General features: G+C 35.0%; 1 protein-coding gene across 5 annotated transcripts in view; it reads left to right on the top strand.

The window, feature by feature from the left end:
• Positions 1 to 17808, top strand: part of ATP11B (ATPase phospholipid transporting 11B (putative)) — a 132746-nt gene that overhangs the window by 86134 nt on the left and 28804 nt on the right. For all 5 annotated transcript variants that reach the window (XM_060011062.1, XM_060011066.1, XM_060011063.1 and 2 more), the window contains 3 exons: positions 12112 to 12177; positions 12718 to 12821; positions 14105 to 14270. In XM_060011062.1, coding sequence (XP_059867045.1) covers positions 12112 to 12177; positions 12718 to 12821; positions 14105 to 14270 — 336 coding nt within the window. The remainder of the gene's footprint in view (positions 1 to 12111; positions 12178 to 12717; positions 12822 to 14104; positions 14271 to 17808) is intronic.

The following is a 17808-nucleotide window of genomic DNA, read 5'->3' as shown; positions in this document are numbered from 1 at the left end:
GTTATAAAATTGCAGGAATTAAATTAAAATGCAATTATAAAAAGGTTTTTAACTTTTTTTTACTTAATAAAATTTCATACAAATGAGAATTAAAACAGAAAGGCAATGCAGTGTAATTTTAATATGAAACTCAAGTTACCTAAGCAGTTTTGCTGTTCAAAACTTAATTCACACATGAGGATATGTTCATGCCCCTCTGCATGATGTTCACTTCAGGATTGTGTTTTAACAATGGCTACTGTTTATTTCGTACTTAACTATTGTGTTCAATGCTTTCCATGCCCCATTTCCATTAATCCTCACAATACTCCCATTGGAGAGATATTATGATTCAGCTTTTTTAGATGAGAAATAAGGACTTAATGTTTAGGTTTTTCCTTTTAATTGCAGGAATTTTTTTTCTTTTTGGGGGGTCGCGGTGGTATGCTTAGGAAGTGCTACTGTACTTTTCAGTGCACTCCAGCAATTCCAAGGATGTCAAGTTACTGCTTAGAGTGGCCATTTTTCTGAAATGTGAAATTGGAAAGGAGTACCACACAGTATGTTGTTTCTGTGTCCTGATTGGAGTGCTCGTGTTGAGAGACTCTGCAAAACTAGGCCTCTCTTTCTAAGCTTAGCTAGATGGGTCAGAGGAAAATAAATGACAGCTGTGGTACTATGGTGGACTGGAAATGCTTGTCACCTTTAGTTTCTCTTTTCCACTGGCAATACTTAAGTATTCCAAAATATTCAATATATTTGCAGAAACAGAGATACAAGGTTTGCAGTTGGGAGAATATGAAGTTTTATCTGTTCAACAAACATTTATTGAGGACCAACCATTACCATGTACTATACCAGTGTCTGGATTTATGAGAGGAACTAACACACTCAGTTATGGAGCTTAAGAGTCTTGTGAGGGAAACAGAAAATAAACAAGTAAAATAACAAAATATTCAAGTGCAGTGAAGGAAATGGGTTTCAATTTTAGAGAGGCTTTAACCATGCAGATCCCTTTAGGATGTAGAAATGGAACGTATTATTGCCACTCTACTTTTGAGGACGTATTTAGCCTGGTTTGGACAAATATATGAATCTAGTTTGTATAACATGAAGGTTACAGCACTTCCCCCAAGTAATAACTACCTTTTATTGAATTTTTTTCTCTCTGCCAGGTATATTCCATGTATTAGCTTACTAAATTGTAATAACCCTGTATGAGGAAAATATTTTTTCATATTAGAAAATTAACCTCAGGTTAAGAAACTTGCCTCAGGTCACATAGTGAATAAATTACAAGAGTATAATTCAAACTCAGATCTGTATAACTTCAAAACCTATGTGCTTAGCCAAGATCCTAAATTCCTTTGAGAAACAAGTATTAGCCTGGTACCCTTCTGTGCAGTATTGCCACTTGTGCAAAGACCATCAAACATATAGATATATGAGTGAGCATGCCCATTTCCACCTGAAATACTGGGCTAAAACTGGACAGAGTGAAGAGGGGAAAAGAGTTAAGAAAGAAGGAAGATGTCATTGGATGAAAAGGAAGTTAAAAGAGATCTCTCTTGTTGCTAGTTACTACTTTTTTTCTGATTTTAAAAGTAACATGTGGGGGCTTCCCTGGTGGCTCAGTGGTTGAGAGTCCGCCTGCCGATGCAGGGGACATGGGTTCGTGCCCCGGTCCAGGAAGATCCCACATGCTGTGGAGCGGCTAGGCCTGTGAGCCATGGCTGCTGAGCCTGCGCGTCTGGAGCCTGTGCTCCGCAACGGGAGAGGCCACGACAGTGAGAGGTTCAAGTAACATGCCCATTATGGTAAATTTGAAATACTCTATAGGAAAAATATACAAAGAAAATAAACCGCCTGTTCTTCTTCTACCCAGGTGTAATTATTTCTGTCATTTTTACATATTTTCTTCCATTTTTTAAAATTTTTTACTATTTTTCATTAACGTCATAACTTATCCCCTTATTTCTCAATGATAGGCTTATTATAATTATCCCCTTACTACAGTCTAAGTGATTTTTCATGTTATTAAAAATGCTTCAAAAATATTTTTTCACAGCTACATAATATTCATTACATGGCATAACTTATTTAAGAATACTTATAATTTAGGTTTGTTTCTAGTTTTTAGTGACTTTTAAAATTAAATCTTTAGAGACTTCCCTGGTGGTCCAGTGGCTGAGACTCCGTGCTCCCAATGCATGGGGCCCGGGTTCAATCCCTGGTCAGGGAACTAGATCTCACGTGCCACAACTAAGAGGTCACATGCCACAACTCAAGATCCCGCACGCAGCAGCAAAGATCCTGCATGCCACAACTAAAACCCAGCACAGCCAAACAAACAAATAAATAAATAATTTTTTTAAATTAAATCTTGAGCATGCTTTATACAAAAGAAAAGAATCTTAATGAAGTGTAAATTGTTGTTGGCCCTTTAGTACAAAAGTTTTTCTTCTTTTTACCACCTGTTATTGTTTTTTTTAACTCAAATTGTACATCATTAACTTCCCCTTTTAGCCTACCGGTTCTACCACTCATATATACCACTAGAAATTAATCTACCACTCCCTGTAGAAACAGTGGAAAAGAAGCATACATTGCAATTGGTCAAATTGGATTTACATCCTGGCACCTGAAGTTCCTATTTGAGTGATTTGGGAATAGTTCTTTAACTTCTGTAAGGCTCAGTTTCCTCGCTGCAAAATTAGAAACATGATTACTACCTTATAGGTTTGCTGTGAGGAATAAACAACATATTACATGTAGGGCATTAGGCATAGTGGCTAGCATATAGAAGTACTCAATAAATCTTAGCAGTATTACTTGTTATTATTACTATCAAATCATTATATTGAAGACCCTGTCCTACCCAGTCCCCCTCTAATCTACCTCTCCCAGAAACTCTCCTCTTTAATGGTGTAAGTTAAACTGTCCTTGCTGGCTCTCTCAGAACATGCAGTGCTCATTTCTAGTTCCAAGCCATTACTATGTTTTCTCTCTAGAATGCTCTTGCCTCTTTTTCCCAAAGTCAGTCTTATGACTGTCTGTTCTTCAAGATTGAGCCCACAGGTCCCTGTCCTTTCACTGTAGCTCCCTCTTACGCCTCCCTATACTGAAAGTCTTTTTCGATATGGGTTGAATGCTCTGTTTTCCAGTAATTATTCTTGTATGCCCAAGAAATCTGCAAACAATGGAGGACCTAGAGTAGAAAATATTAGGGGGAAGTACTGGGAAGAGAAGTGGCTAGAGGTGAAGATGAAGTCAGTGCAAACAAATGATCCTGAGAAAGGAGGAGGAGAAGGAGTTGCAGTAGTTTGGGATCCACGCAGGGCAAGACTTCAGGGGAAGTTAAGATTCTACCCCCATCTTTTGTGATGGGCCTAGCAGTATCATGAATATTGTAGGTATTAATTAATTTTCAACAATTTTTTTTTTTGGCCATGCCATGTGGCTTGCAGGATCTCAGTTTCCTGACCAGGGATTGAACCTGGGCCACAGCAGTGAAAGTGCCGAATCCTAACTACTAGACCACCAGGGAACTCCCTTAACAAATATTTTTGAAGTATCCATTCATTCATTCTTAACTTCTCTTTTACTTAGGAAAGAACTATTTATTTTTCATATATTCCCCTCAGATCTTTTTAATAGGTCTTTTCTCTTAGCAAAATATAAGAATCCTGATAAGTTTTCTCTGAAATTTGGAAAGACTAGAAGAATGTATATGACATGTCTGAGTACCTGTTTGTGTGTGTCTATAAACTGCTTTCCTATGGACAGATCTTTACCTTCCAAGCACCATAAAAAAGATATTCCTTTACTGCCACTCCTTGATTGCCTGCAGAGAACAAAAAATATACTAAGAGGACTGAACTACTGACTTTTTTTTTTTTTTTTTTTTTTTTTTTGCGGTATGCGGGCCTCTCACTGTTGTGGCCTCTCCCGTTGTGGAGCACAGGCCCCGGACGCGCAGGCTCAGCGGCCATGGCTCACGGGTCCAGCCGCTCCGCAGCATGTGGGATCCTCCCGGACCAGGGCACGAACCCGTGTCCCCTGCATCAGCAGGCGGACTCTCAACCACTGCGCCACCAGGGAAGCCCCTAACTAATTTTTAATTATTTTTCTTCTAAATATTAGAAGAGTTAAACTCAAATAAAATTTGTCTAGCCTTATGCAGGCTTAAAATACTCAAAGTATTTGGAATATAAGTATTAGTTAAAAACTGGGGCTTGTCTTCCAATACCTCAGTATCATCTTTTCACAAACATTTGTCAAAAAGTCAGATTTGAAATTTGGTGAATATTTGTTTGGGTAATTTTTTTTTCTTTTTTTTTATAAATTAATTTATTATTTATTTATTTATGGCTGTGTTGGGTCATTGTTGCTGTGCTTGGGCTTTCTCTAGTTGTGGTGAGCGGGGGTACTCTTCGTTGCGATGTGCGGGCTTCTCATTGCAGTGGCTTCTCGTTGTGGAGCACAGGCTCCAGGTGCGCAGGCTTCAGTAGTTGTGGCACACAGGCTCAGTAGTTGTGGCTCGCAGGCTCTAGAGCACAGGCTCAGTAATTGTGGCACATGGGCTTAATTACTCTGCAGCATGTGGGATCTTCCCGGACCAGGGCTCGAACCCATATCCCCTGCATTGGCAGGCGGATTCTTAACCACTGCGCCACCAGGGAAGTCCCTTAATTTTTTTTTTTTCCAGAGCTGAAAATGAGCTTAGCATAAAACTTCATATTATTTCTGTAATCCAACAAGATCAACTTTGTTTGAGTTGGTGTTTTTTAACAGGCTTTGTAGAAGAGAACAGAACAATCATTTCTTTTTTATTAATTGAATTTTGACAAAGGTAAAATTGTTATAATGTATTTTGTTAGAGATCTTAATTTAACTTTTAAAAAATGTTAACTCCTCCAAGAATAATAGAAAAAACTGACTTCCATGATACTGGTTTTTAAAAAACAGCTTAATTGAGGTATAGTTGGTATACAGTAAGCTGCATATATTTAAAATTTTATAATTTGATACTTTTTTACCATCTTAACATTTTTTTTTTTTTTTTTTTTTTTTTGTGATACGCCGGCCTCTCACTGTTGTGGTCTCTCCCGTTGTGGAGCACAGGCTCCGGATGCGCAGGCCCAGCAGCCGTGGCTCACGGGCCCAGCCGCTCTGCGGCATGTGGGATCTTCCCGGACCGGGGCATGAACCCGTGTACCCTGCATCGGCAGGTGGAGTCTCAACCACTGCGCCACCAGGGAAGCCCATCTTAACATTTTTAAGAGTACAGTTCAGTAGTGTTAAGTAAATTCACATTGTTATGCAACAGATCTCCAGAACTTTTTCATCTTGCAAAGCTGAAACTCTGTGCCTATTAAAGAACTACCCATTTCCCTTCTTACCAGCTCCTGGAATTTACTGTTCTTTCTGCTTCTATGAATTTGACCACCTATGAAATCATTTTTTTTAAGAAGCTAAATAATTGGGAAGTGAACACCAATGAAGAATGTTTATTAAGGTTACTATAAATTACAGAGGTACTAAAAGCAAATGACTATGTTTTTTAAAAAAGAAAAATTTATCTCCTTTTTTTATCTCTACAGAGTAAGTGTTCTCATATTGGGACACTGCTTGTTCTAACAGTGTTGCTGTTGTCCAGGATACTTTTGGAAATAGCTTATGTTGTCTTTCTGTGATCTCACGAAGAAACTTTTCTCAGGGAAGAATATTTATAAAGTCATAGACAAGGGAAGATGTTACTTAAGATTACAGATAAGGAAAGTATGAGAGGAACAATTTAGATTACAGGAGTTCACCTCCAGTTAAAGCAAACTTCCATAGAATGCAATGGCAAAGGCATCGTGGCTTGGGTAAGTGTATATTAGAAGAATTAAAAAAAAATTTATAGTGAAGGAAACAGAACAGAGGGAATTTTAGTCATGTGGTAAGAGTGGAAAACTAAGATGATGTAGGGAGAAAAATATTGGGAGAACAGTTTCAGAGGTAGCTGAGTTCCCATCCCAACATTCCATGACATTCTGCTTGTCTAGTGGTTTCAACCGAAGACTTCAGAAGAAAAAGAGAATAAAGAAAAAATCCTTTGTTAACTCAGGAACTTAAACACTAATACCTATTCCACTCATTCTCAGTGGTCTGATATGAAAATTACAATCTAGATAACTACTGTTTAAAATGAGATCCCACCCAAATAAGGGTTTTTAAAATTTGTTTTGGTTTTGTTTTACTGAAGTATACAGAAACTCAAAGAAAAATGTCAACCATTAATTTCTTTTTTTCTCTCTGTATGGAATTATACCCAGTTTGGAAAACTAAAATAATTGAAATTCAAAAAAATATGGGATCAGAGAAAAAGGGAAAAACTATTAAGAGTATTCTAATTCCAGTTGGACTTCTCTAGTAGGGAAGCTGGAATTATCAGACCCTCGGCACCATTCTAAACTATATATTCACTGTTCCACCACATTAAAAATCAAATGACAAAGGAACGAATGAGGATGAAAAAGTAATTCTTCACCTCTTATTCAAGCCTTCTAGGTCTGGACTGTTTGCCAGACTAGTTGGGGGAAAACAATCAGCAACACAGAATGGAAGAGTTGAAATTTCAGGTTGTAATTTTGAGAGAAAGAGAAAAATAAACCTTTTTGTAGTTTTTACTACTATTTTTTTTAATGTTAATGATTTCTCCCCTTAACTTCCTATCTTTAATTAGTTTCTCTTTCACACTATACATGTCATCAGCTGTTGAAACCTAGCCATCAAATGATAAGAGCTCTGTGTTAAGATAGAAATATACTATTTTATATTTGTATTCCACTGAGAATTCAGTATCCTTTACTTTCATTCAAATGATTTAACCACCATAATTACCAATCAGGTCATTCAAGAACACATATGCAATTTAATTCCTGCCAGTAGATACAGATTTCTTTTAATTAAAGCTTGTATGATTAAAATATCTTTGATTATCTAGTTCATTACAGAATTTCCCTGTTTGTTCATTTATTCATGAGACAAATATTTAAAGCACTAATAATATTCCAAGCAATTAATAGAAAATTACATCATATACAGAGAACAGAAGAATATACCTTGCTTCTTATGGTATCACCCAACAATTGGTCAGTGTTTAAAACCAATAATAAAGAGATAGTTTGTACTGGAGAACTGAACAACTGATTAACTCTATAGAAGATAATTCTTTTATAGATCAATGTGTAGTTAAGTTAGACCTGTTACAAAATTTGAAGAAGTTATATTTTTTTTACTATTTCTACTTTCTGGCCTCCTCTTCTCCCTTGAATGTTCTCCTGTGGGGCTTTCACCCCCAGCACTCCCATCAAAACCATGTTCTTTATGGTCACCAGCCACCACTTCATTGCTAAATCTATGAGCGTGCCTCAGCCCTTTTGAACTCAACCATTGGGTATAATTTTTGAAGCCTTCCTGCCTGCCGCATTATCTTCTCTCAGCCTCTGTAAGTTACTTTGGCTTCCTTACCAACTGTTTCTTTTCAGTCTTCACCTCCTACCCTCAGAATCAGGGCTTCTCAACCTCTGCACCAGTGGCATTTTGAGCCAGATAATTTTTTGCTGTGGAGGTTCACCCTATGAATTGTAGGATGTTTAGCAGCATGCCTGCCCACTAGATACCAGTAGCACACAGGCATACACCCCTAACCCCGCCCCCCAGTTATGACAACCAAAAATGTCTTCAGATCCAGCCAGCTGTCCACCATGAGGCAAAATGCCCCCACCTTGAGAACCGCTGTTCTACGTGGAGCAGTGGCCTAGGACTCAGTGCTGTGCCATCTTTTCTTTATCTGTACACAGGGTGAATTCATCCTTCTCATGGTTGAAACATTGCTTATATGCTGAACTCCCAATTTTACATCTCTGCCAGTTGCTTATTAGATTCAAATAACTAACTACGTTCTCTACCTGTAAGTCTTATAAGAATCCCAAAGTTAATATTGCTAAACAGAATTTTTTTATGTCTTCTGTAAACCCATTTCCCTTCCAGTTCTTCTTATATTTATTAATAAATGGAGCTACCTTTTACCCATCTGCTCAGGCAGAAATCTAGGAATCATCCTTCATTTCACTTCTTCTCTCAAAACCCATATGAAATCGCATTGGTTCTGATGTCACACATATCCCGGATGTTTCTACTTCTCTCCTCCTCCACACCAATCAGATCATCACCATCTCTTCGGAGACCATAGTAACTGCCTTCTTCCTCCTCCTGCTTCTGTTCTTCCCCTTCCTACTATCTATTCTCCACACAGTAGCCCAAGTGATCTTTTAAAAATGAAAAGATCTTGGACTACCTCTTGGACTGTATTTCCTTCCACCTTCCCTTTTATTCACTCTACTCCAGCCACAGTGGTTTTCTTGCTCTTTCAGACCAGTTAGTTCCTGCCTTAGGACTTCTGCACTTGCTCTTTCTCTGCCTGGATGCTCTTCTCTCACGTGGTCATTTGACTATCTCCCTTATTCATTCAGGTCTCCTGAAATGTCACTGGCTTGAGTAGGCCTTTCTAGCCCACTCCAGTAAAATCCCATCTCCCTCACCTTCCATCACTTCCCGACCCCTTACTCTACATTTCTTTTCTTTTATTTATTTGTTTGTTTATTTATTTTTGGCTGCATCGGGTCTTCGTTGCTGCGCACGGGCTTTCTCTAGATGCAGCGAGCAGGGGCTACTCTTTGTTACAGTGTGCGGGCTTCTCTGTGGTGGCTTCTCTTGTTGCAGAGCACGGGCTCTTTACCTCAAAGTATATATATTTAGGTTTATTTATTTTTTGCCTCCTCCACTATGTGTAAGCTCCTTGAGGTCAGGAGCTTACACATAGTGTAAGAGGTCTGTCTATTCTGAGCAGGGGCAGATCCAGGTTTAGTAGAGTAATCTAAGCCTTACTCGTTTTGGCAGGCCCTCTTTAAGGGAAAGAACTGTAAGTACAAACACAAGTATATGTGGAAGTGATTATGAGTGACATAAATAGGTCCCACTTAACCCAAGCCAATGTAATAAGCCCAACTCAACTTCTCTTTAGCCAGATCCCCAATATCCCCTCTGCCACTCACTTCATCACCACCTAAACTAATTCAAGGGGAAAACAGAATGGAAAGAGTCTTAACTGACTGATGCAATTGAAATACATAACTTGTGCTAATTTTATCCAAAAAGGAGAGAGAATGTGAATGTGTTTTCTACAGCTCCCTCTAAGGCCTTGAATACTAGAAGGAGCCCTAAATCTTCCTCTGCTTCTAAGGAAGATACCATGTAACTAGCCCCAGTCTGGGCCCAGTAAAACCATATACTGAGGGATAGACATGTGTGGCTGTTACCACTCCCAGACCCAGGTTCCCTGACTACATCAATTACCTATCTCCATATCCCTGAAAGAGGAGCTGGCTCTCTTAAGAGCTGAGTTAAGTGAGATCCAATGATTTTTCAGTATTTCCAGGTCATTTCTAGAGATGATAAAAGTAGGAAAAGTCAATATGACTTTTCCATTTTTTTCCTCTTGACAAATAAACTCCCCAAAATACTCTCAAATGAAGGAATATTAATGTTTCATTGTTGATTATAATAACCATTATTTATTGATTTTTTTTTGCCTTTTAAGCTATTTATTTTTTTAACTGAAGTATAGTGAATTCACAGTGTTGTTAGTTTCAAGTGTACAGCATAGTGATTCAGTTATATATATATATATAAATATTCTTTTTCAGATTCTCTTCCATTATATGTTATTACAAGATAGTGAGTATAGTCCCCTGTGCTATTAGGTCTTTGTTGTTTACCTATTTTATATTTAGTAGTGTGTATATTTTAATCCCAAACTTCTAATTTATCTTCTCCCACCCCCCACCGCCACCCGCTATCCCCTTTGGTAACCATAAGTTTGTTTTCTATGTCTGTGAATCTATTTCTCTTTTGTAAATAAGTTCATTTGTATCATTTTTAAGATTCCACATTTAAGCAATATCTTATTTTATTTGTCTTTCTCTGACTTCACTTAATATGTTAAACTCTGGGTCCATCCATGTTGCTGTAAATGGCATGATTTCATTCTTTTTTATGGCTGACTGATACTCCATTGTGTATATGTACCACATCTTCTTTGTCCATTCACCTGTCAGTGGACATTTAGGTTGCTTCCATGTCTTGGCTATTGTAAATAGTGCTGCTGTGAACACTGGGGTCTATGTATCTTTTCAAATTAGAGTTTCCTCCAGATATATGCCCAGGATTGGGATTGCAGGATCATATGGTAACTCTTTCTAGCTTTTTAAGGAACCTCCATACTATTCTCCTAAATGGCTGCACTAATTTACATTCCCACCAACAGTGTAAGAGGGTTCCTTTTTTGCCACACCCTCTCCAGCATTTACTATTTGTAGACTTTTTAATAATGGCCATTCTGACCAGTGTGAGGGGATACCTCATTGTAGTTTCGATTTGCATTTCTCCTATAATTAGTTATATTGAGCATCTTTTCGTATGCCTGTTGGCCATCTGTATGTTTTCTTTAGAGAAATGTCTTTTTATGTCTTCTGCCCATTTTTTGATTGGGTCGTTTGTTTTTTTTGATAATTAAGCTGCATGAACTGTATACTTGGAAATTAATACCATATCAGTAGCATCATTTGCAAATATTTTCTCCCAGTCCATAAGTTGTCTTGTCATTTTGTGGATAGTTTCCTTTGCTGTGCAAAAGCTTTTAAGCTTAGTTAGGTCCCATATGTTTATTTTTGATTTTATTTCCATTGCTCTAGGAGACAGATCTAAAAAAATATTCCTGCATTTTATGTCAAAGAGTGATCTGCCCGTGTTTTCCTCTAGAAGTTTTACATTTAGGTCTTTAATCCATTTTGAGTTTATTTTTGTATATGATATTAGAGAATGTTCTAATTTTATTCTTTTATGTGTAGCTGTCCAATTTTCCCAGCACCACTTATTGAAGAGACTGTCTTTTCTCCATTGTATATTATTGCCTCCTTTGTCATAGATTAATTGACCATAGGTGCATGGGTTTATTTCTGGACTTTGTATCCTGTTGCATTGATCTATATGTTTGTTTTTGTGTCGGTACCATACTGTTTTGATTGCATTAGCTTTATAGCGTAGTCTGGAGTCAGGGAGTTTGATTCCTCCAGCTCCATTATCCTTTCTCAAGATTGTTTTGGCTATTCGGGGTCTTTTGTGTTTCCATACAAATTTTTAAAAATTTTGTTGAGTATTTTATTTATACCAGGCAATATACTAAGTATTTTTAAATAAATAATAATTTTATAAGCACTGAGGTTGTGGTTTATCTTTAATTACTTAGATGAGTTTTATTGCCATTGGAACCCATATTTTTTTTTCTTTCTTTTTAAACAACCAATCTTTTAAATAATTTTTTAAACCAATAGTAAAGATTATGACTACTTTGTAAACTAAATTAACATAAATTTCTGGTGCTTTTATTTGTGGAAATTAAATCCTGACATTCTTTGGGGATTCTGCATTTTTAATAGGCCTTAGTAAGTTTTGGCTATAAAGCCCAGGGCAAAACTATCTAACTGGCATTAACTGCATTTTTGCGTGAAATCCCTTGAATAGGTCCACTGGCCATTATCTTTCCTTTCAGGTGTTGGTTTTGTGTATAAGTTTCTTTTTACCTGCTCTTTCTATAGTGTGTCCAGAAATACAGTGGCAGGTGATCTGCTGTGACATCTGGTTGGAATGATTTCAGAAAATAATTGTGATTGAACAGGGTTTTATTTGATTTTTACTTTGTGATAGGAGTAAAGCAGTCACTAACAGCTGTATCATTATCACTAAAAACTGTGCCACATAATTCCAAACCTATCTTTGAGTTTCCAGTCTGATAATGTTATCCAAAGAATCATTTTACATAATAATAAACATGATAATACTTTATGGTGTTTCTTCTCATTCTCCTTTAACTTTACTAATCTAGTCACAGATTTCAAATGTAACTGGCGTAAATGATGCAAATGATTTTTAGTAAAGAATGTACACTAGTTACTCTTTGCATCACTTCTGATTTAGCATCATTTTAACCCATAATGCAATACTGGTTTATTCATTCTGTTTTAGATGTTTGGAAATTGGACATTTGGTACCTTGGTCTTCACAGTCATGGTTATTACAGTCACAGCAAAGGTATGGTACAGAAATTAGAAGCACGGATACATTTTGTGTCTGCATAATTCTTAGTTAATTTTCCTCATTTCTTTGTTGATAGATTTTCCTTTTTCAGTCATGAATAATTTCATGGATGCCTAGTTTAATAATTCATTTTAATTTTTGTCAAAAGATTCTTTATGAATCATTTTTAAAATTCATTATTTTGTAAAGCCTCAGCTGATTTTTATGGTCAGATAAAGGTTAACCCCTCAGTACTCATCTCCGAAATTCTGCTTCTCTCTATGTAATGCAAGACAACACAAGCTGGTTTAGGCCATGGAGTTCTGAACAAAGTACTCATGAAATTTTAATACTGCTTCCTCACAGAAGAAAAATACTATAAACTTGAAATTGTTGAATTTCATACTAAGATCTTTTCATTAATATTTATCTTCTGAGGGACTTTGCCATAGCAACCTTAGTCACTTATAATTAATACATTTTATTCTTGAGTTTTAGCTGAGAAGTTAAAGATTTATTAATTTACATTAAGGATTTTTTTATTTATTTTTTTAGATGGCTTTGGAAACTCATTTTTGGACCTGGATCAATCATCTTGTTACCTGGGGATCTATTTTATTCTATTTTGTATTTTCTTTGTTTTATGGAGGGATTCTCTGGTGAGTGACTATATTTTAGTTATATTGATTCAACTCTAATAAATAGTTATTATGATAGATTTTACTATGAACAAATTCTACTCAGAATAGTTTTGAGACCCTATCCTGATAAGAAATTTAGTTTTTTCAGTTGATCTTACTGATATGGAAGAAAAAAGAAACTAACAAATACTGAATACCTACTATATTCTAGTGTTTTACCTAAGATATTACATTGATTCATCATGATAATCTTGTTACCCCATTTTTTTCTATTTGGAAACTGAGCTCCAAGATCACAATGGTTAAAAGTAGCAAAGCTAGGATTTACTTGAAAATTAATGTTCTTTACACTAATCGTATTACCTTTAAATTATTATTAATGTATATAATTTAAAAAGTCACGTAGAATCATTAAATTTTCATGAATGAGTTAACTTCTCTCTCAAAAGTAATGTGCTGCATATTCATTGGTAAAATCAGATATTCAGCTATTCTGATAGATTAAAAATTAATGCTTTTCCTAAGATTGTTTGGTAAGTGATGGACAGCTGAAATCCCTCAATTGGAGAATGTATATTACATTGCCTACTGTGCCTGTGATCCCTGTATCAGGCAAAATTACAAAAGGCAGGGAAAAAACTTGTATTGGCTAAACATTAACTTTCATTTAGGATTATAAAAAGATACTCTAATGAATATCATTTGTTTGTTTTCAATCCTCTTTATTTCTGCATTTCTTCCGGTATTTCCCCTCATTCTTTTGAAGTGATATATACACAAACCCAAAAAGAGTATCTTGACAATACCTACTACTATGTAGAACTAATATTTGTGAGTACATTTATTTTAAAATCCATGTGTAGAGAAGATCCTCTAAGTAGAGCTTTTCAACCTAAAATTTGGGTAATCAAGCTTGTAGTTGCTTAGTAGAAAATATTTTATTACATACTTTTTCTTGCTTTTTTGGTCTCTTAAGTCTGTATTATTCACTACATAATTCTTTTGAATTATCCTAACACTTAAGGTAGGATAAGTCAATTACTTGCCACTTTCCTAATTATAAAAACCATGGTTGTCATTCAAATGAATTAAATTGGATTTTATTTTTAACAATTAAAATCTACCATGTTTTATTAGTTAGTTGATTAATTAAATTACACTGATTCCACATTTTGAATATTTTCCTGGAGTATTCTTAAAATTGTAACCTTCATGTATAGTGGGTTTACTTAATGTCTTGATTTAAGAATCTGTCTTGTTGGTTTCTTCTTTTATTATAAGCCCACTTTCTTTCTTTGCAGGCCATTTTTGAGCTCCCAGAATATGTACTTTGTATTTATTCAGCTCTTGTCAAGTGGTTCTGCTTGGTTTGCCATAATTCTCATGGTTGTTACATGCCTATTTCTTGATATTGTGAAGAAAGTATTTGACCGACAGTTTCATCCTACAAATATTGAAAAGGCACAGGTAACCACTTTTTATATACAATACCTTTTTAATTAGGAGTCTTGATGAATAGCTGTCATTATAATTTGCTTATATTAGAAAATAGGAAATTATCTATTCCTGTATCAAGTATTTTGCAATATAAATATTGTTACATGTGATATTTTTAAAGTTGTTATTGTTGCTATGAATTTTATGACTCCTGAAAAATTATAATTTTTAAAAATTACCTTGTGTTATTAATAGAACTAGGTTTTAAGTATAAAACTATCAAGTTATGTCCAAATAATAGTATAAATATGTCTTAAATACTATTATCACAGCCTTCTATCAAATATATATAATTGGGATATATATCCATTTCTTCAGAACCATTAGAATTTCAGTAGTGCTTCTTCAGGTCATATTGTTTTCAACAAAAGTATGAAATAAGTTCTTTAACCTAAATAACTTCTACAGAATGGATTTTTATAAAATATATTCTCTCACTAAACACTTACTAATAATATTATACTACAGCAGATATTAATAGTATGTTACATAGTGTTTAAGAATATGGTCTTTAGGGCCTGATAGTTGTGGGTTCAAAACCCACATTCTACCACTGAGTAGCTCTGTAACTTTAAGTCTCCATTTCTTCATGGGTAAAATTATGACAAATGTCTATCTCATTACATTTGTAATAAGGATTAAATGGAATAATGTTCAAACACAGAGTATATCCTCAAGAAATGATAGCTATTTAGTATATTTGACTTTTTTGTGTATTTGACTTGTACATAAGCTAGAAATATTGGTTTGTCTTATTAACCGTATCATGACATTGAACATATGTCCTCAAGAGTACATTCTAATCAACTTTTATGGCCTTGTAAACACAGAGTTTATTAATCATTTAGTTCTGCCTAGGTTGAGGGTTTTGAGGGGGGTTTTGTTTTTTTTTTTGTTTTTTGCATATTTGCTGTATGCCAAGCAAATTTTGGAAATTTAGTTGTGTGTTCATGCTACAAATAGAATAAGTGCTTCTTAAGTATTTAGTGATTTGAGTTAGGCTTCTTAAACAGTGTATTGGTTTTAATTTCAGTTGATCATATTAACATTTCTTTAGCACTTGTTTGCTTTGGTCACTCAGTCCTAGCCAATATACATTTTAACACCACTGAAGCAGCATAGGCCTCTGAAGCCTGACAAACTTAATTCAGATACTGTTTTAACCACTTATAAAATGTATGTCTTTAATCAAGTCACTTCCCTAAGCCTCAGTTTCTTCCTCTGTAGAATCAGAATAATAACTGCCTTACTTGCTGGTTAGAGATCATTAATATAAAGTGCCTAACCCTGGGTCTGTATGTAGTAAGTCCTCAGTAAGAACATAACTATAAGAAAGATGAGGATGTTGCTCTGATACTGATCTTCAGATGGGGCTGAAAAACTTTGCATAATCTGATTACTGTGTCTGCCTATACATATATTTATATCAGTATGGGCAGACTTTTCCACCTTGCAATATATTACTTAAATATATGTCAGAAAGGTTTGCCTTTTTTCTAATCTTCAGAGATATTCATGATAATAGAATACTACTTTTAATACATTGTCTATTATACTTTTTCTAGACCTTTATGGAGAACATATTTGTCTTGCCCTCTTGGCTATATAAAGTTATATTTCACCAAAATATGTTAATGACATCACTTAAAAACTTATTCTTTATAAAAGTAAATAATGATTTATTTACATTTATCCTTAGAAATTTTCTTTAGGCAGAGCATTATATCTTAGAGATTTCTTAATGATAATAAAAGGTGATAATATTAGTCCTTATTACCATTTTTGTAGAACTCTTTTTAAAGGATTACACAGGAAATATTTGATACTTTGAGGCGGACCCTTAGACAAGAAAAAGTTAAAAGTACTTTATATATATTTTAGTTATTTTACCATAGGCTAAATTGATTAAAAATGGAGTTGATTTTAAAAATCAATCATTTTTCTATGTATGAAAGCCAGTATAATCTCCCTTTCTACCCTACTAAATTCCTTTTAAATGATTTGACTGGATGTTCAACTGTGATCTAATCTAAAGAGAAAAAGAATGTGATATATATTTTTAAAATTGAGTCACTTTGCTGTACAGCAGAGATTGGCCCAACATTGTAAATCAACTATACGTCAATAAAAAATAAACATGGAAATAAAAATAATCTAAAGAGGAAATCTCTACTTCCACTCAGGGATTTTCTAGCCTACTGGGGATTTTTTTGTTTTTGTCGAGACAGTATATGGTCATTCATATCCCGTGTGTGACATTATTCTTTCGCTATAGTCAGTAATCTTTATTATTTCAGCCTTGTACTTTCAACTCTGATTTCAAATGTTGAGAAAGTTGTTAGAAAGTTGTCAGCTACTTACTTCATTGCTTACCAAAAGTAGCAAGAAAAATCATATCAAAAGAAGAGTTGTCAGCATTTATTTTGAGCTTTGTTTTTCTGCAGAATAACAATGTGGTATTAAGAATAAATTCTTTTGATAGCAAAGCCAATGGCCCTACAAATGTGTACCATGTATGATATATCCTATTCTTGTAGGGACAAATGTCTTTACAAAGCTTGTCCTGTGTCTGTCTCTTAGGTGATAAATACAGCTCACTGACTTGTTGTATGTCCCATCCCTTTTCTGTCCACTTATAGATGTACTCCAACACAGTCGCTTTCAGTGACGAGTTCATCGCACTGCAGCCATTGTCGAGGGCAAGGAATCAGCTGAGCAAACTTAGGTAGAGTAGGAGGAGTAGAACCTCATTAACTCTTCTGCATGCTAAAGGTCAATTTAAAAATATTCAAAAGATGGGCAGAGGCATGAATTAAGAGTGGGGCATTTTTGTTAGCACAGCTCTGTCTCTAATTTGACCTTTATCAATATGCATGTTAAAACCTAAAAAATACATCCATTTCTTTGAGACAAAAATTCAGTATAACAGGACAGAGATCTGTACCTTATTATATATTTTATACCTTAACTACCTTTTCTAGCACAATTCTAATGCTTCTGCTTGTCGTACTGGTACGTAAGAATGCTCCTGCATGTTGAGTAATTTAAGCTACAGAAATTGAAAGTTTTAAGTTTCAGTTACTTGGAAGTGAGAATTGCCCATTTTTTATCTTGCCTTAATCTGTGTTGCAAATACATGTGTATATTTGTCTTTGTACACTGTAATGGCTGCTGAAACATTTCATATCCTTGCTGCTGTTTAGTGCATCTATAAATTGAACAAATACTTTTTTCTTTTACTTTTTAATTATTTTATTGGTATAAATAATTCAGCCCTGAAAAAAAATCACTCTAGATTTCAAGCAGGTTTATTGACTACAAATTATTTTAAAATAATGCAAAAGTGTGTCCTAATTTTTTTTCCTTTTTTTTTTTTGCTTAAACAATAGGTAAGATTTTAACAATACATTTTGTATCTCATATGTATACCTTTATCTCCACAGACAGATCCATTCTGTCAGTTTCCACAAAAAATAATCAGTAATCCGAAGATGTCTTGATGGAAGAG

This window comes from Delphinus delphis, chromosome 4 (assembly GCF_949987515.2).
Source record: "Delphinus delphis chromosome 4, mDelDel1.2, whole genome shotgun sequence".
In the NCBI taxonomy this organism is placed as follows: Eukaryota; Metazoa; Chordata; class Mammalia; order Artiodactyla; family Delphinidae; genus Delphinus; species Delphinus delphis.
This window is presented reverse-complemented; position numbering and strand designations above follow the sequence as displayed.